This window comes from Dasypus novemcinctus, chromosome 5 (assembly GCF_030445035.2).
Source record: "Dasypus novemcinctus isolate mDasNov1 chromosome 5, mDasNov1.1.hap2, whole genome shotgun sequence".
Classification (NCBI taxonomy): Eukaryota; Metazoa; Chordata; class Mammalia; order Cingulata; family Dasypodidae; genus Dasypus; species Dasypus novemcinctus.
Window position 1 is genome coordinate 141,585,595 of NC_080677.1, and position 20,176 is coordinate 141,605,770.

The 20,176-nt window shown below is 34.9% G+C and overlaps 1 protein-coding gene across 3 annotated transcripts in view; it reads left to right on the forward strand.

The window, feature by feature from the left end:
* The window catches only part of DYNC2I1 (dynein 2 intermediate chain 1), a 107,198-nt gene that overhangs the window by 48,356 nt on the left and 38,666 nt on the right, over window positions 1-20,176 (forward strand). For all 3 annotated transcript variants that reach the window (XM_004447635.4, XM_071215385.1, XM_058297624.2), the window contains exons 6-13: window positions 1,044-1,099; window positions 2,504-2,558; window positions 3,891-3,956; window positions 7,585-7,659; window positions 7,932-8,154; window positions 11,556-11,658; window positions 18,106-18,235; window positions 19,590-19,701. In XM_004447635.4, the coding sequence (XP_004447692.2) occupies window positions 1,044-1,099; window positions 2,504-2,558; window positions 3,891-3,956; window positions 7,585-7,659; window positions 7,932-8,154; window positions 11,556-11,658; window positions 18,106-18,235; window positions 19,590-19,701 (820 nt within the window). The remainder of the gene's footprint in view (window positions 1-1,043; window positions 1,100-2,503; window positions 2,559-3,890; window positions 3,957-7,584; window positions 7,660-7,931; window positions 8,155-11,555; window positions 11,659-18,105; window positions 18,236-19,589; window positions 19,702-20,176) is intronic.

The window sequence follows — 20,176 nt, forward strand, 5'->3', positions numbered from 1 at the left end:
TTAGTTCTCTCTCCCTTTTCTCTATATGATTTTTTATTCATTATTTTTGTTTTAATTATGTGTTTTTTTAATTGTAAACCTTATCTAGTTTTCAATTAGAGAGAGAAAGGGCATGATTAAGCGTGATAAATATAACATGCTCATTTAAAGATTACTGACCACTGACTTCTTTATAGAAGAATCCAATGATTTTTTTTTCTCTTACCATATTTGCTGTACTTTTATTCTTTCTGCTCCTTGGAGTAATGACTTCAACTATCTCTTGTAAATATCTCTTTCTAGCTCAGAACTCTTCTAACCAGAAATTTAGTCCTATGGGGCAGTGTGATGTAGTGGCAAGACCCCGAGAGTTGTGTTCGTGTTTTTAAGGCTTTTGGTACATCTTATGTATTGCCTTCTAGACTGATCTTTCTTACTTGATGATTGAATCCTGCCATCCTTCTGCTCTGTATTTCTAATGGATCAATTCTAAGGTCTTAGATTTCAAGGTTTTCATAATCTGAACCTATTTTAGCTTTTTCTCCACCATTTTGCCTGGTATTTTCATCTGATTGGAGAGTGACCTCTTGTCCATCTCTCATTTCATGCTGCACTTTGTATCAGTACTAAATTTAATTCCCTTTTCAAACAAACCACCCAAATATACTGATTTGTAACCTAATATTTTTAATCTTATTTTTAAAAATTCACTTAATTCCAGTGAAAATTTGTTTAAAAAACTTTTTTTTCTATAGTGGCAGGGTTATGTGAAATAGCTACATTCTATAGATTTGAAAGTTTGTACTTTTAAGCAGTTGGGGTTTTCTATAAATAATGTGTCGCTTAGGTGAGTGGACCAATGACTATGAATTTCTTTCACTTACTGAGGTAATATATTTTCATTGTTTGTAGTATACCTTTATCTCCCTTACATTAGTTATGTAATTTACTAAAATTAGGCAGTAAAAGAAAGCAGATGTGGCTCAAGTAATTGGATTCCCATTTACCATATAGGAGTATGATATGCTAACTAATGATTGTGAAATTTATTTTTTGTTTGATAGAATGGTGAACACAGAAGTCGAGGTGGAAGTTCAAAAAGAGATGGAACTAGCAGCCAGTAAGGAATAGAAGTTCTTTGGTTGAATATTATGTGTAACACCATTCCTATAGAATGTTTTAAAGATAAATTTTTTATTTTGGTCTAGCTATAGCCAGTAAATGAGACTAAATTATAGATGCACTTCATTTTCTTTAAATGTGTTTTGTCTTTTAAACTACATTTTAGGCATACTGGGGATACTCAAAAACTTGTGATGTTATTAGTCCTGTATTGCTATTTTATATTTGTTAATATAAAATTAGAAAATCAACGCTCATTTTGCAAAGTAATTCCTTTGGGAGTCTCTTAATGTGAAGAAATAGAAACCTCCTCTGTAGGATTTGAAAAGGTTGAGAAGTTAAGGCATCTTGAGTGAACAAATTTAACTGGCATGAACAAATTTATTGCATTTCACATAAACTAAAGGGGATTTTTCCAGCAACTCTCCTTTTGTCCAATGCTTCTAAATATATTTGTCTTTGTAAATTGTGAGCATAAAGGAGAGAATATTTACTTTTGTAAATATTGTGGGTTAATGAGAAAGCGAGAAGAAGGGTGTTGATATTATACTTGGTTGGAATTTCATCTCTGCCTCTAAGTTGTGATATTGGGTGTTATTTGAGAGCCTATTCTTTGGTGAAACTACAGTAATAGTGCCTATTTTGTGTGGGTTGTTTTGAAAATTACAGATTAAACAGTTTGTGGAAAGGCTCTAATTTTGTATATAAGCTCTAGATCTTAATTTGTTCTTTGCAACAACCATATGTAGTAAATTTTCTAATAGATTAAGAAAACTCAAGTAAAATGCCTTGTCCAAATTATTACAAGTTTGAGCAGCCCTTAAACCTGAGGAGTTCAAAGTCTGGACTTTATACCGCAACCCTGAAAGTAGCTTTTACTTAATTCTTTTGTATGTCTTTTAAGCCACATGTTATATTGAAGTGGTATGAATGTAAGTTCTAAAAAATTAAGAATCAGTTTAGAATTTTGAAAGCCTCTATTTTGAGTCTCAATCAACATATAAAATCTGATAAAATATAGAGAATATGTTGAGATCAATCTTTCTTTTGAAAAAGCAAATATTGTATTAAACAAAATGTATTTGGGATTGACTAATAAATTATAGGAATTTTATAGAACTCTTGTAAGCCTGTAGATTCACATATAACAAAAGTTTGTTGTTAAAATGCATAGTTTCTTTTTCTACTGAAAATATTTACTATTTTGAATTACTGCTGAAAAAAGTAAAAAATGTTAGGAAGACTTTAACATTCTTAGTTTTGGTGAAACATGCTATGGAAGTTTGCAAGTTAACAGCAGTTCTTAATCATACCAAAATATTGATAAGATATAAAGTGTTTTCTTTTAAAAAAAATCTACATTTAAAGGTAAATTGTGATTTTGATCATGTTTACTTTCTAGGCATACTGAGAATTTAGCAAGGAGTAATGGAAAGGATAAAGATTCAAGAAGGAAGGTAAGACAATTTACATTGAGGCGGTATTGATTTTATTATATAATAAGAATAGCTGTGTGTTTTAGTTTGGACTTCTTGAAAGCAAAGCCAAACAAGGACTTGTTTGTAGCTTGCTTGAGTGGTGATCCCAGCAGGCACACAAGAGACATGCTTTAGATCAAAAGACCATGTAGATTGAAAGTAAAATGATGGAAAAATATAAACCATCAAACAGTGACTGTAAGAGAACTGGAGTGGCTATACTAATAATTTGCTAATCAATAAGCATAGTTGGTGCCAGGTGCTTCCCCTCCCCTGCGTTTGGGAAAGGGAACTTAGGCTTGTAGCCAGGGAGTGGCTCCTGAGACGGCCTGCCTTGCCTAGGGGATGGGCACTATCCTCTGCAACTTGCAGGGATCTACTCATCAATCTTTACCCCTGATTGTCCGTCTCCTCCTTCCACTCTTCCCTGGATGTTGCACAGTGTTCTTCTTTTCTTGGGAGTCCCCCAAACAGTTGATCCAGACAGATCCTGACTATTTGCTGCCCTGTGGGAGGAGCTCCCCACTCTGTCTCCATCTTAGATCCTCTATCTCCAGAAGTGATCTTTTTAATGTATGTATAAATTAAACAAGAATTTTGTTGTTTTATTATTTTTATTCCCCCTCCTTGCCCTATCTACTCTTTGTCGGCTCATCCAGAAGTGATTTTGAAGAAATTTGACAGCCTTGTTTTAGCTTATGATTAGGTCATATAGTTTATAGCATCACTATTGAATTAGGTACAAAATATAATGCAATTTATCTTGGTTCAGTTCTTCAGAATTTATGGGGTATCTACAAAATACCAGAATAGTTTTCTGAATATGTGAAAACTGTGGTGCTGGGAAGTTATTTTTATGTTCACTGTGAGGATTTTATTTTCTTCAGGAGCAATGCATTATGTTTTATACACTGTTTGAATAAACTGTTTGGGTAATGACTTCCTAAGTATAGTGTCTTCCTAATATTAGTGACAATAAGAGCTCATGTTATTGGGCTTTTCCTATTTCAGACCCACTGATAAGTGCTTTAAGTACATCATTTTGTTTAATCCTCATGTTGGTACTATATATAGATACTATTATTCTCCCCAATTTTCAGAGGAGAGAACCAAGGCTTAGAAAGTTTTAAGTTGCTTGCCCTAAAGTTACATAGTTCATAAGGCACAGAGTCAGTGCCCAAATACTTTAAAGTCTATGTCCCTAACTAGTGATTGGCATTGCCTCCACTAGAGACATGGGATGGCATTTTGTGTTACCCTTCAAGTGTCACCTGCTTATTTACTGTTTATTTCTGGGTTCTTTCACTTTAGCATAGCCGTGAAGAAGGATCATCAGTATGGAAGTTTGTTCAAAGGCAAGGAAATGAAGAAACTGTGGTAAGGAAAATACATCTTTTTATATTTGGGAAACTTATACAAATACATACTTTCATTCATGTTTCCATGCCTGCATGCTACCATTTTATTAGGGTGATTATTGTTTTATTATTTTAAATTTTATTGAAATATATAATTCATATATAAGCATACATAAGCAATAAGTGTATAGTAAAAGTTGTGAACTTTCAAAACAAACATTCATAACGGCATACAGAGATCCCATACATCACCCCACCACCAATACCTTACATTGTTGTGAAACATGTTACACATTATGAAAAAATTTTGTCAAAGTATGACTACTAACTCTAGTCCATATCTTACATTTGATGTATTTTTCCCTCAGCCTGCCCTATTATTATTTTTTAAAATATATTTTTATCATAGATGTTGTGAAATTACAAAACAATCATGCACATATGTAGAATTCCCATACAACACCCCTTCATCAACACACCATACCATGGTAGAATATTTGTTACAGATTGTGAGATAATATCATCAGATTAGAGGGTAGATATTTTTAATCCTTTTTATTTTTTATTTTTAATTTTCTATTTTTTTAGATAACAGAACATTAATCTGAAGAGAAGGAGAGTGATTTTAACATGAACTTTGTATTCTCTTTCATTTGAAAGTCCTTGATTATATCAAACGCAATATTGGTTTTGGGTGTAGAAGAAGAAAATTGATTTAATGTGCATACCACCAGATACCATAACCTTTTTCTTGGTAGAAAAGATGGAAAACTTTTCAAAGAGCTTTGCAGAGAAGAGTTTTGGGTTGAATGAGTAGTCAGTCTTCTCATCATTGCACTGTCATGTCATTATCAGTGAGAAATATAAAAGTTAACATTTTTCAGGAGTATATGCCAAACCTGAGAGCTCAGGGAAATGCCATTGTTCTCATATAAGAGAAAAATGGATAACAGGTGACTCTGAAGAGGTGAACCGATCTTGATGTTCTTTTCTAAAACTATGACCAGTAAAGAAGAAGAAACTTCAGGGCACTGTGGGAAGAATGATTGAACTCTGTGCTTATTGCACTTTAGTGTCATTGTTTTGTCTGTCTTTTCTCTGCAAAGAAGGTAGTGGTGTTTGTCCTGCACTCCATTGTACCCTCTTCACCTGGCTGAATACCTGGCACATAACAGGTGTTCACACAAAGATACATTGAGTGAATGACTTATAGTTTCAGTTTAAAGACACAGGACATGATAGTCACGGGAGTCATAGTAAATTTAAATGTGAATGCTTCTAGGTGTTTAATGTGGTGCTACTAGGTGTTTAAAACTCCTGCACAGCTGTCTTTTTTTTTGCCCTGTAGCAATAAGCAGTTACTGTATTTATTGATGCAATACAGTATCTGCCATTCAGTGTAACCTACAATGACTGTATATGGCAATGTGCTCAAAGGATCTTTTTATGGGCAGTTTTCCGATAAAGTGTTTATTCAAAATACCTCCAGTTGGTTAGGTAGCCATAATAATCCCCTCTCTCCTGGGGGCATGTATCTGTCTTTTCTAGTAACACATTTGTATCTTGAATGTCAGATATGAATATTGAGATGCGAGGAACAATTAGACTTCTTTGTGGCATAATTTATTTTTATGTCTTTTTTTAACTTTACAGAATTTTGCTAGGTTCTCGAGCTAAAATATGACACTTCAAATAAATGAATGTTATAATTAAGCATTTAACCAGCCTTTCTCCTGAGCTCCAAGTCTGTATATCTCTCTTCTCCTGAACTTTCTACTCTAGTCATCACTCTTAGTAGACCCAAGCCACCCTGCTTTATGTCTTTCCATCCTTTCCTCCCAAATTTGTTTTCTCTCCTATATCCTTATGTTGGTGAATAGCACTGATATCAATCCAATCCAATTTTTAAACTTGAAGACCTTGGGAATCATTTTCCTTTTTATCTTTAAGTCCAAGTCACCGTCTTTCACCAGGAGCCTTGCAATGGCCTCTTCACTGGCCCCTGGGTTTCCAGTCTTGCCCCCATGCAGCCTAACTCCATCCTGCCCACTGGCACCAGGGCAGTTCCTTTCACAGGCAGGTTTAGTGTTTCCCATCACCTTCAGGGTAAAAATCAAAGTTCTTTTGACTTGGCACTACATACTATAGCTGATGGGGAGGTACTTAGGTTTTTATAAGGATATTTCTGAGCTGTTTGTGAATCGAGTGGGGCTAGAAGGAAGGGGATATAATAGGGATAATACCTGAACTGAGGAAGTACAGTCCATCCCGTGGGGAGAGAGAAGAGGGGAAGAGGCATAGGAGAGATGCTGGGGCAGGACCATCATGTGGGGTGTGTGCAGGGGAGATGATTCCATGTCTTGGATTGTGTGATATGTAGATGCTGTATTGCCACTGAACAGGATGTAGAGGAGCAGATATGGGTAAGAGAAATGGGATTAGAGGGAAAATATAGGCCTTGCAAGCATATTTCATTTCTGCTACACTCTCTGCTGGAAACCTGAAATGTGTTTCTACTAGATTTTCCTGGCAAACTCCTACTTACCCCTTAAGATGTAGACAAGACTTCCTAAAGATTGTATGTAATGCTTTCCCCAAACTTCTAAAGCAAGATTAAGCACATCCTCCATTGTGTCACTATTGGATTTAGTGAATTCTTCTATTTTTATCCTCAGGTTAGAGATGATGAAATTTAGGCTTAGAGTGATTAAGTGATTAGGCCAAGAACACACTGATTCTAAGTGGCCAAGCCAGGATTGCAGCAATCTGTTTTGTTTTTTGAAGTTTTTATTGTGGTAATATATATACATCATAAAATTTCCCTTTTGATCCACTTTCAAGTATACATTTCTGGGGTATTAATTACATCCACAGTGTTGTGCTACCATCACCACCATCCCTCACCAAAACTTTTTCATCACCTGAAATAGAAACTCTGTACCCATTAAGCATTATGAACTCCCCATTCCCACTCCCCACCCCTGGTAGCCTGTAATCCACTTTCATCTCTATAAATTTGCACATTCTAGGTCTTTCACATAAACAGAGTCATAAAAATTTGTCCTTTTTAGCATCCTGTCTTTCTCCACAGTCCGTGCAGTTAACCATTCTGCAGTCCTTCTTCCACTAAGTAAAAAGGAGAAGGACATGCATGAGAAAAAAACTTTATACCATATGACCTCTTAGTTGAGATTTTGGTAATTTGAAATTTGTGGGATGACGAACAGGATTTAGGCTGACATTTGTGCTTTAGCAGACTTTTCTTTATATCTTGTTTTAATAGTATAAAGAAGATGAACATCGCTCAGAGGTGAATATATTCATAATTAAGAAATGAAATATGGAGTAGGGATTCCTGGAAGTTTGGCACTTAGTTGTATAATATATTTTTTGAGCTATAGAATTATAGAGGTTTCCACAAAAGGATATGCTTTATGAACTATTTTTCTTTTTCTTTTTGCTCATGCTTATAGGTTAGCAGGCATATTTATTTTACAGGAATTCAAAATTAGGTTATGTTAGTTTTATAAATAAATTTTTTTATTAGCAACATCAAATGAATTTCAGAAAACATATTTTTCTAACCTATTTATAAGAGTCAAACTTATTCTTGAAGTTTTTGTTACATGTTTGATTTTTACTTCCAGGAAATTGAAAAGGAAGACAATTTAGAAAATGCTGGAGCTGATGAATATGCAGCCAATTTTGAAGATGATTTTGAAGTGTGTATAAAAATTAATTGTTTTTCAGCTTAGAAATAATTTACTTTAAAAATCAGCTTATATATAGTAATTTTAAAGTTTTTCTTTCTCTTTTTTTATTATTCTTAGTATTCAATATCTGTTTGATATTAGAATCAGTAAATATAAAAATATTTCTTTGCTATAAAAAGGACTTTGTCTCTTTTAAACTATAAAGTTTACTCTTTTGTTCAGTATCAAAGTTAAATTCAATTGGTCTTAAAATGTTCTGAAAACATTATTATTTTTTGTAGGACTATGAAGATGATTTTGAGATTTGTGATGGAGATGATGATGATGATAGCAATAATGAGCATGAATCAAAAGAAAAAATTGAAGAACTCCCTCCAGCCAGAAAAAGGGAGATACAAGAAATCCAAAAAGCCATTAATGCAGAAAATGAAAGGATTGGTGAATTATCTTTGAAACGGTTTCAGAAGCAAGGCCGAATGGAATGTGAAAAGGAATCAGGAACAGGTGTTCAACTAAATACTAATTTTACTTCTATGCCCTGACACTGTGAGCACTAAAACCTTGTAGTATTTGCCATAGACAGAATTATTCTAAATTCATTATGGAGATAAATGAGAATTTTGTATGTTTATGATGATACCATGTGCTTTGAATCCAACAATACTGCGTACTCAATAAATATTAATAATTGGAGTGTTCAGGATTATTTTATAGATAATAACAAGCTGCAGGTAGCACCTGAGACTAAGGGTTACATATGAATATTTATCATTTTAGAAGCACTTATATGGGACACTAACCAATCCTAAGTGCTCAATAGTGTTTATTTTTACCTGGGTGTTTAGTCTCTTGCTCAGTCTGTGAGTGGATCCTCTTGTTTTCCTGGTGCTGTCATTGAGTTTTCATAAAGAAGAGTCATGTTTGGCATGGAATATTAGCAGATAAGAGATCCTCATGAGTTGTAGTTGCAGTTGCAAGTGACAGCATTTCCATAAAAATGTGAAAATATAGCCCAACAAAATTAGTCATAAGAGCACTTCTAAATGAATCCTTCTTCCCCAGTCATGTTCTTTATGAAATTAGAAATATATTTTGCTCCAAAAATCTTGGCATCTGAATATAATGAAGTTACTTGTAAGAGTAGAAGTAAATCTTCTCAAATCTTTAAAAGGGAAGGCTATAACATTCTAATAAAAATTAACACTAAAAATAGCATTCAAATAAAATAGGTATACTATTAAAATGTTATTGAATAATATACTGTTTTAAAAGCAGTCATCTAGTAAAAATATCAGTAATTAAAACTAATTATACTTGGTAAGTAATATAATGTAATGAGACAACTGAAGACTTGATAGAATTATAAGATTCGTTTTTGTGCTTGCTGCAGAGGTAACACGTAGCTGAAGGTGCTGATATAGTGAATATTCTTTGAATTTATAGCTAAGAAAAAATGTTTTTTGGTCGAAGGAGGCCTGTTGCGGGATGGTAGTGTCTAGTAAGAAGCCAACTTTTTTTTTTTCCTTTTAGGGTACTGGGGCCGGGGATTGAACCTGGGACCTCATAGTCAACCACTGAGCCACATCAGCTCCCCTGAGTTGGTTTTTTCATTTGTTTCCTTGTTTTTTGTTTTTTTTTTCAGGAGGCTCCAGGGACCAAACCTGGGACCTTCCCTGTGTGAAGCAGGCCCTCAACCCTTTAAGCCATATTCACTCCCACCAACCTAGTTTTGGCCATATAGACTGACTGAGATTTTCTGAATGGTTTCAGTGATTTTTCACTATTTATTAACCCTGTGCACAGGGACGTTTTGTTACCACCAACATGTAGGCTTTACTTGACAGCATTCACATCTCGCCTGATCTAAAACGTGTGTGAGCTCTGTTTCTTAATGTTTCCAGTTTTCCTAAGAGGCCTTCAAACAACCTATTTTCATTATTCAGTTCCCACATTTATGCTTAGCATCCAGATGTACAAGATTAGTATTTGTATCCCCAGGCTTAAGAGATTACATTTTGGTATATTTTTCATTTGAAGGAATTATTCATGCTGATATCCATTGCCACCCAAGAGATAGAATTAGAGCTACCTTTTCTGCCCTCTTTAATGTTCAGTTTGTCTAGGCTAACACAGTGTTAAAGTCGTGTTCTGTACTACAGGAGGCCATGTGGAGTAGTGCTTTGTAGGCTGACTGGTTTTGCATCCTGGCTCTACCACTTGCTAACTGTGTGACCTTGGGAAGTTACTTAGTCTTTCTGTGCCTCAGTTTCCTCATCTTTAAAATAAGGCTAAGATCTTCTTTAGGGTTGTTATGAAGATTAAATAAATTAGTACATGTAAAGAGTTTAAGAGAGTGACAAGCTCATACTCTGACCTAATAAATATTAGCTATTACTATTATTATTTAATATTCATCATCTAGTAGTTTATAGAAAGTATTAGTTTTCTTTATCCTTCTTGGCCACCCCCAGATGTTATTTCATATTAAAAATCCTGCCTGCATCCTGTGGTGATTGAACTACTTGGTTATAAACTACACACCTTATCCTTTTTCAGGGCAATAAGAAACCATTTGACAAATAGCTCTTTCCAGTGCACTAAAGTTACGCCATGGTGTTTGAAAGAGTTCATACACTTCCAAAAGGTAAATCGTTTACTTAGTCAGAAAACAAGTATTTACTGAATCCTGACACTTGGCACAGAGGTGGAGAGCTCTGGTCCAGGAATGTCTTTATAGTAATCACAGTATTTACTGTCTTTATAGTAGTCACAGTGATCTGTGACCAACAAGTCTGCCCATTTCTCATTGTTGAAACTGGAACAATAATATCTCTTAATATTTATTCTTTGCTTTATAGTTAGCAGATGACTTTTCATAGACATAACCTGGTTTAATCCTCATAATACTACTGTAGGGTAGATGTTTTGACAAATGAGAGAACAGAGGTACAGAGATTAAATGACTTGCTCACAGTCACAAAGCAAGTAGTTGGCAGTACTGGGACTTGAGCTCAGGTCTTCTAATTCCAAATCTGGCTTACTTCTTATTATGCCATACTTCTCTGCCCTGCTTACCTTATGGATTTGTTGTGAGGATCAAATGAGATAATATATGTAAAAGTGTTTTGGGGATTATAAAAGTTTTATGGAGCTGTAAGATGGTAAGATTGTTTATCTGCTTTTAATAAGTTCAAACATAAATCCTGAAGGAATGAGAAGACAAATTAAGATATAATTGAAATAAATATATAATTAATTAAATATATGGATAATACATATAGGAAATCACAGAAGTGTTTAGAAAGGAATAAGGTGACTTGGGGAACAATTGCTATCTATTAAGAGGGTAACCCTTTAATATATTTTAAGGACAGTATATGGAATTTCCATTATAATGTGAGATTTTAAAGAAATTCAGATAGTTATTAATTTAATAGCACCTTTGAAAAATTTTAAGTCTTCTGATTAAGCTTTTGCTCTGCATAGTCCTTTGTTTTATACTCTGTGGACATATTAAATAATCGATTCAATATTAATTTGCACCTGTTTCTATTCTTTGTGTATTCATCTCTCTAGATTATAATCTTTGTGTGTGTGTATGTGTGAGGGAAGGCTGACTATATTATATATTCCATAGATATTTTTAAAACTTTTAATGATGTAATAAGCACATACACTAGATGATCAATAAATATTTGCTTTGTTACGTGACAGTTTTAGGTGAAATTAGTAGAAACGGTCTACTTAAATGATCAAGGAAGATGTTTATCCCTGTTGCTGTTAGTTTCTAGTAGTTTACTGAGTGCATATGCTATATAGGCTTCTAATAGTTTGGCTCTTAATTTTGGGGGGTTGGAAGAAATATTTCAGTATTACATGAAAATGACTTTTTCTTTTTGGTATAGATGCAAATTGTTCTCCTTCCAGAGCCCCTGTATGTGGAATTTTCATGGATTTTGCAACAGCCTCACACCGTCAAAAGAGTCGAACTCAGGCCCTTAAGCAAAAGTAGGTGTATGGGGAAATTTGTCTAGGTACGATGGGATTTATATTTTTCTTTAATGTATGTGTGTGTGGTTTTTTTTCTTAAGATTTTATTTTATTTATTTCTCCTCTCTCCCTCGTCTGCTCTCTGTATTCTGTCATTGTGTGTTCTGTGTCTGCTTGTATTCTCATTAGGCACCTCTGGGAACTGATCCTGGGTCCTTCTGGAGTGGGAGAGAGGCGATCATTCTCTTGTGCCACCTCAGCTCCCTGGTCTGCTGCATCTCTTATTTTCTTTTCTCTGTGTCTCTTTTTGTTGTGTCATCTTGCTGCATCAGCTCTTTGTGTTGGCCAGCACTCCTGTGTGGGGCAGCACTCCTGCACGGTGTGGTACCCCGCATGGGCCGGTGCTCCCCGTGGGCCAGCTCATCGTGTGGGCCAGCTTGCCTCCACTAGGAGGCCCTAAGTATTGAACCCTGGACTCCTATCTGGTAGTTGGGAGCCAACCTGCTTGAGCCACATCTGCTTCCCCTTTAGTGTGCTTTTATTATAATTTTAAAAATATTGCTTTTCATTTTATTTTCGCTATTGATTCTTTAGATATGTTCTTTAATTTGTTTTACATTTTTCTTTGGTTTAGATATCATATAAATAATGCTAATATGTGTGCTACTATATAGTACCTGTTTGACATTTAATATTTGTGGTTAAATTCATGGTTGACTGTTCAGGAGTTATCCTGAATATTCGTGACATATTTTGCTGAGGTAGGAATTACAATCACACATTCACAAAGCTGGCGGGCCAGAAACTGTGTTTAAGTAGTAGGTATAGCCCATATTGCAGGTTAGTGTGAAGATGTTCTTATTTCATTTAAGGTGCAGTTAATATCATTTAATCCTTCTAACAACCCTGTGAATTGAATATCATTATGTCTATCTTATAGATGCAGAAACTGAGGGAATTAATAATAATTAAGCATACCAACAATAGTTAACTTTATTAAGTGCTTGTTTTTTATTATGTGCCATTAAACACTGTGCCTTATGTGTATTACTTCATTTAATTCTTATAACCCTTTATAGATAAGGAAAGCGAGGCTCAAGATCAACATCTAGTTCATAGTAGAGCTGAGATGAGATGTGAACCCAGGTCTGCCAGACCCCAAAGTCCAAATTTTTAATTACTGTAAGTCTAGAAGTTTATATAATGTGGAAATTTATGAAAGCCAGAAAATATGTTCTCACACCAATGGTGTACTATACTAAACTCAAATATGATTTAGGAGTAAATGTAAAAATAAAAAAATTCTTAAAAAAGTGAGTTTAAATCCATTCATATTATTTAGCCCAGTAATGGCCTTAGTAAATATTCAATAAATACTTGCTAAATGAATAAATAAATCATTAATTAAACAAACAGTTTTCACAGTATTTTTGTTGTCCTTATATATTCTTCTGTTGAGGTAGTAAAACTAAAGTTTTTAGCACAATGGGTAGGTTTTTCACCCAATTCAAGTCTCAGAAAACTGTATGTAGCACCACTAAATTTTATAAACTATGAAACAATCAAAACTACACACACACTCTGTTATTTAGATATGTATAAATATGAATACAACTATATTTTAAAAAGCAAGGGGGAAACGGACTTGGCCCAGTGGTTAGGGCGTCCGTCTACCACATGGAAGGCCCACGGTTCAAACCCCGGGCCTCCTTGACCCGTGTGGAGCTGGCCCATGCACAGTGCTGATGTGCGCAAGGAGTGCCCTGCCACGCAGGGGTGTCCCCCGCGTAGGGGAGCCCCACATGCAAGGAGTGCTCCCCGTAAGGAGAGCCGCCCAGCGCGAAAGGAAGTGCAGCCTGCCCAGGAATGGCGCCGTCCACACTTCCCATGCTGCTAACGACAACAGAAGCGGACAAAGAAACAAGATGCAGCAAATAGACACAGAGAACAGACCCCCGGGGGGGGGATTAAATAAATAAATACATCTTAAAAAAATAAATAAATAAAAAAAAATAAAAAGCAAGGGAATGGTAAACAAAATTCAGTATAGTGATTTTTATGGGTGGTAAGGGAAGTGGGATGGTGTGGGCTATAAGTAGATGCAATTCAATGATAATTTTCTAGTTTTGGGCTTAAGTGGTAAGTTCCAGGATGTTTTTTATATTATGGTTTATAATGCATTCATAAATTATGTGGATCATTGTGTATGTATCAAAATTATATTAAATGTTTTTTAAAAATACAAGGAAACCAAAGACTAAAACATAAATGGATTGATGACAAATACAAAGAAATTGTTTTTGAGAGAAATGTAGGAGTACTTTATAATAGGAATGTGGGTAGGTTCTGGAATTTGTATATTTGTGTGTTGCAAAGAAATAAAGGTACAGAGAAGGAAAAAAAAACGTGAAGGTGCTATACCAGTACTAGATATAAATTTGTAAAATTAACTAGACATTTTGGGGAAAAGAGATACCTGCTTCACAATATAGCCAAGATAAATTCCAAATAGATTAAAAAGATAGATTGAAAAATAAGTTAGATAAGTGATTATGTCAATGAAACTAGAATAGGGTAGAGCTTTCCAAAAAATAAATGCAAAATAAAAATATGTGAAAAAATTAATGGGTTGTATTTCAAAAGATTAAATTTCTATGTTATAATAGTCCTTGAATTTGAAAAAATTAAAAATGAAATGGCTATCTAAGAAAATATACTTACCAAATATATGGTAGAGGTTTACTATTGCTAGTACATAAAATATTTAGATGATTTGGTACACAAAATGAATCTCCCTAGTTAAAAATGGGTAAAGATCCTGTAAGAGTCAAGATCCAATCAGGAAATAAAAACCTAGTATGAGTATTTAAAACAGAGGATTGTAATGTAGAGAACTGATTACATAGGTACTGGAAGAGGTGAAAAGCTGAACAGAACAGTGAAGCAACCTAGAGATTAACAACAGCTGGAAGCCACATCCACCCCTAAGCTGGAGAGGCAAAGGCCTCAGGTATTTTCAGAATCCAGGAAGCTAGAATCATGACAGACCTGTCTAGCAGCACCTACCAGATTCTCTGCTCAGGCAGAGAGGGAGGAAGAGAAAAATGTGTTCTCTTATTTTCTTTTACCTTATTTTTCTTGGCCTACCCACAGTCCCTTCCTTTTAGCTGAGCCTCAGCTGACATGGGAGCCTGGGAAACATCTGCCTCCCTATGACAGAGACAGAACCTGAGAGGCAGGGAATGGGTCTAAGGGCAGATGGCTCCAGAACTGGTAAAGGACACAGAAAACTAATTCACAGAAGAAAAAGAAAAAAGAAAACATAGACTGTCTTATGAATAATCAGAGAAATACATATTCAGATAGCAATGAGATGAGTTTTCCCCTTTGGAATAGTCAGTTTTATAAAAGGATAATACTTATCTGTTGATGGGAACACAGAGAAAATGTTTGCTTATAGCAAATTGGTACAATGATTTTGGAGGGAATTTTCTATACTGTATCAAGTGTATCTATTAAAGTAATGGATACTATTGAGGAGTATATAATGTCATGGAAAATATTCCTGTTATATGAAAAAAAGCATGTTAGAGAAGATGTAGAGGAAACTTCTTTCTATGATTGAATAGTTTGCATCCGACAATAATTTATATCATACAAACCCTCCTGCCAAAATACCTGTAGAAGCTTGATTTACCACCACCCTCCCAATAGCTCTGGTTGAATACATCATTGAATACATTAGAGAGCAACCAAGACAGCCAGGACACAAAGGGCTAAGACTGTAGAAGGAAGGAAATACATTGAGATAAAACCCTACATTCAGTGATGCTTTTTCCACTCAGGGAACTTGCTGCTGTGTATCCCTAGGTATTGAGGTCAAATAGAAAGTGGTGGCCTAGAACTTGTGACATTCTCACAGAGCTTGGGAGATAAAATAGAAGTGTAGGGCTTCCAGGTAGAAGAATCCCTTATAAACATCCTATGCTTTAGTTGAGACCCCTAAGGGCGATATTCTAGGAAGAAGGGCACATCAGAAACAGACCACATCTCACAAACCCTCAACCTGAGTCTCAAATCATCTCAATCTCTGCTTAGATCAGTATGAGCTGTCTATACAGAATGGAAAAATTACTATATCTTGACTTTCTTCAGTTTTCCTATATTGTGTCTGGCAATCCACAGGTAAGCTATTAGAATTTATGAGTAAATGAGAATAATGAATGAATTTAGCAAGGGTATTGAATAAAAGATCAATATGAGCAATCAATTATGTTTCTGTATACTTGCAATGAAAAAATATAAAAATATGATCATTTACGGTTTGTTTGAATAAATCTAATAGACGATGTGCAAGACCTCATGCAGAAAACTTAGAGACATTACTGAGAGAAATTCAAGAAGACCTAAACAAATGAATGGTACCTCATATTCATTTAATTAGAAGTTTTAATATAGCAAGCATGTCAGTTTCTCCCAAAATAAGTATAATAATAATAAGTATAGCTTCAATGCAATTACAGTAAAAATCTCAGCAAGTTTTGTATGGGGATGTGTTTATGTGTGTGTGTGTGTACATTAACATGCTGATTCTAAAATTTATATGGAACTAGTAAAGGTCAAGATTAGCGAGGTTTATGCAAGATTTTTCTGTAAACCTACAACTTCTCTAATAAAAAAAGGATAGTGAAGACTATCTGGAAGAAGAACAAAGTTCAAAGACTTAAGCTCATATATCAAGACTTATTATAAAGCTATAGAAATTAAAACATTGTGTTACCGGTCCAAGACTTATTATAAAGCTATAGAAATTAAAACATTGTGTTGCCAAGTCAGATAAACCATTGTACAGAATTACATCTGTTGACTTACACATATTTGGTCACTTGATTTACAGTATGGGTGCCACTGCAGCATAGTGAGTTGGTCTTTTCAGTGCATGGTGCCGAAACAAGTGGTGTATATGTGTGTGTGTGTGTGTGTGTGTGTATGCAAACAAATGAGCCTGTACCCTTGCCTCAGACCATATACAATCAATGTGGGTAGCAAGAGACCATGAAAAGGTAAAAGGATTAGTTCATTGTGGTTAAAGAATCATTGAAGATAGAGAACCACAGGTAATAAGTTGGAAAGATTGGAGATGAGGCCAGAGAGTAAGATTATGGGAAGGGTGCACTTATTAGTAACAACCACGAGAGTGACTGGAGAAGGAGGGAGAGGAAAAGAGGAGAGCAGATCACATTATTGAGATACCTGTGTGTTGGATCAGTCATTCATTCAACATATATTTAGTTACTACCAACTCTCTGCCAAGCATTGTTTAGAACCATGGAAGTAGTAGTAAATGAAAGAAATAAAAATCTCTGCCCTTGCAGTGTGTGTGTTGGGGTGTGTGTGAATAAACAATAAATATAAATATAAAAATGATGGAAACCTGGATAGTCTTAATGTTAGGATGTCTGGAAGAAAAGGTGGTTGAAAGGCAGTGGAAAACCAAGTGAATGTAGTGTTTTGGAAGCCTAGTCAAGAAAACATATCAAGGAGAAATGTTAAAAGCAGTCGAAAGGTCAAAATTCTGTGGGGAAAACAAAGTACTCTTAAGAAGAATAGAAACTGAAAAAGTACAAGCATGTACTTGAAAAACTATGCTATCTGGTAATAGCTAAGTGATGTGATAAAAAGATTATCATTCCAGCCATGACATATTAATTCATAAAGTCAAATTGAATTGCCTCTAATAAAAATTCTAGGCCTACATATCATTTTATTTTATTTATTTTTAAGATTTATTTTATTTATTTTTCTCCACCCTCTTGTTGTTTGCACTTGCTGTTCATCTTCCATGTTTATTTAGGAGGCACTGGTTGCCGAACCCAGGACCTCTGATGTGGGAGGAAGGTACCTAATCATGTGCGCCACCTCTGCTCCCTACTTCTTTGAGTCTCTCATTATGTTTTTTCTTCCCTGCCTTGCTTGTTGCATCAGCTCACCATCTTCTTTTAGGAGGCACTGGGAACCTCTGCTCCCTGCTTTGTTGTGTCTCAAATTGTGTTTTTTCTTCTTGTGTCTCTTGTTGTGTCAGCTCACCGCACCTGCCCGTCATGCAAGCTTGCTCTCTTTTAGGAAGCACTGGGATCTGAACCAGCAACCTTCCATGTGGTAGGCAGGAACCACATCCACTTCCCTAATTTTATTTTGTTTTAACCTCAAGTGCAATGAGTTGGAATAATCCAAATTTTTGGTCTGTGATATATTTTCGTCTTTGGGCAATGCATAACCAGCTTTTATTTATTTAAATAGTTATTTTTGTCAATGTATTAAATACCTCAAATTCACCACCCAGACAAAAACTAGGTACTTGACCATAACCTACATCTAATCATAGGTTTCCTACAACTCTCCTTGCCACTTCCCTATGTATATTATTCAATGTAATTTTTGTCTTATTTCTAATTTATTTTAAAGGACACGCAGCACAAAATTGCTTCGGCTTATTGACTTAGATTTTTCGTTCACATTCTCTCTCTTGGATCTGCCACCAGTAAATGAATATGACATGTATATAAGAAACTTTGGGAAAAAAAATACTAAGCAGGTTAGTGCAAGAGTTATTAAGTGACAAAATGCAAGTAAAGTTTAATAAATTATATTAAATTTGTGCCTAAGTGTATCTTGTTCCAGAATATTAGCGCTTGGGAATGGCCTGTGAATGATAGAGATTTATGGAAAAATGGCGATCCCTTCATCATATGGTACTCATTAACCTGAAGGAATTATGGAAATGAAAACTCTAACGATATTCCAAAAACATTTAGAAAACATCAGTGAATTACCTAATGTAATAGGCTAGAGATGGTGGGGTTACACTCCTCACCTTTGAGTACCATGTTATGTAGAATGGGTATTTAAAGTCAAACAGAATGTTAAGTTTGGATTCGTTTCTCTGGGTTCCTGGTGAGGATATGGCAGTTGTATCTGTCTGTATAAAATCCTTGCAGTGCAAGAGTCTTAAAATACTTTGTACGTAATAATTGTTTTTCTTATCCTCCAGAGCTCTCTGTAATCTGGACTCACCTTAATGTCTAATTGTATCTTATTCAGTTCTTCATCTCCCTTCTCACTGGTCTTTAAGTGTGCCAGGCTATTCTAGTTACTTATCTATTTATTCCCCAAAGTCCAAGGCCCCATCTCTGTGTGAATCCTTCCTCATGATTTATGTTGAATTCTGTCTCTTATTACGTAATTGCTACAAGCTGCCCATGTGATTTTGTACTTCACTATAATGTTTCCAGTCATTAATTTTAATTATGTGATAGCCCAATTTTCCAAGATTATACATTTTTTGAAGTTAGGGATCATGTCTTTCAATTTTCTTCTTTCCCTTATAGGGGGTAACATCAATCTTAACATGACATATTGGGTGCATTTAATAAATAATACTCCTTTAATAGGAAGAGAGTGACAGCATGAAACTCAAGAAGCTAACAATTTTAATCCTAGCTTTGCAACTGACTCACTCTGTGACCTTGAATAGATTATCTAACCTCTTATTTTCCTCATCTCAGAGCTGTTAGTAATAAAGCTGTCTTATTTTACTTAAGAAAGTACATTTAGAAATAAAAAATATAATTGTGTTTTGGTTTTACAAAGCAAGTTGATCCTAAGAGAATTGGAGATGGCTAGGCCAAGTAGTAACATTGTCAAGCTAAAGTTAAATTGACAGTAACTTTCTGAAAACATTTTGAAAATTAGGTCCAATGCCTATCAAATGTTTGAGAGACAAGCAATCCTTACATGATTGTACTTATGCCCTGATACTTATTTTTGACTCAAGCAAGAAGACTATCATTATTAACTTGAACATTTAAAAATTGTTTTTATTTTCAGTAATGAGAGATTGCTCGGAATTTAAGACCTACTGTTAATTCTAGTGTACTTTTGTTTTGAAGGCGTATGTTCAGTATAATGAAGATAATGTTGAAAGAGATATTCAGACTGAAGAAATAGAGACAAGGGAAGTGTGGACCCAACATCCAGGTGAAAGCACCCTTGTATCTGGAGGTAAACATCTTTGTGCTTTTGAATCGTGAATGGTGAATTTCTTTACATTAATTTTCATTCTGTTTTTACTCTTTACCTTTTTGGTTGTTTCTCATATATCTTTGTCTTGAATGTGATCATTTGTATATGCTTAGTTAGTGTAAAGGAACAAACCATGTTTCCATTATTGATAATCAATTTTTTTTCTTTTTAAATTTTTAAAAATTTAATTGCCTTTTTAAAAAAAGATACATAGATCATAAAAAATATTACAAAATATAAGAGGTTCCCATATACCCCACACCCCACCTCACTCCACTCCTCCCACATCAACAACCTCTTTCATCATTGTGGTGCATTCATTGCATTTGGTGAATACATTTTGGAGCACTGCTGCACCGCATGGATTATAGTTTACACTGTAGTTTACACTCTCCCCATTCAGTGGGTTATGGCAGGATATATAATGTCCAGCATCTGTCTCTGTAGTATCATT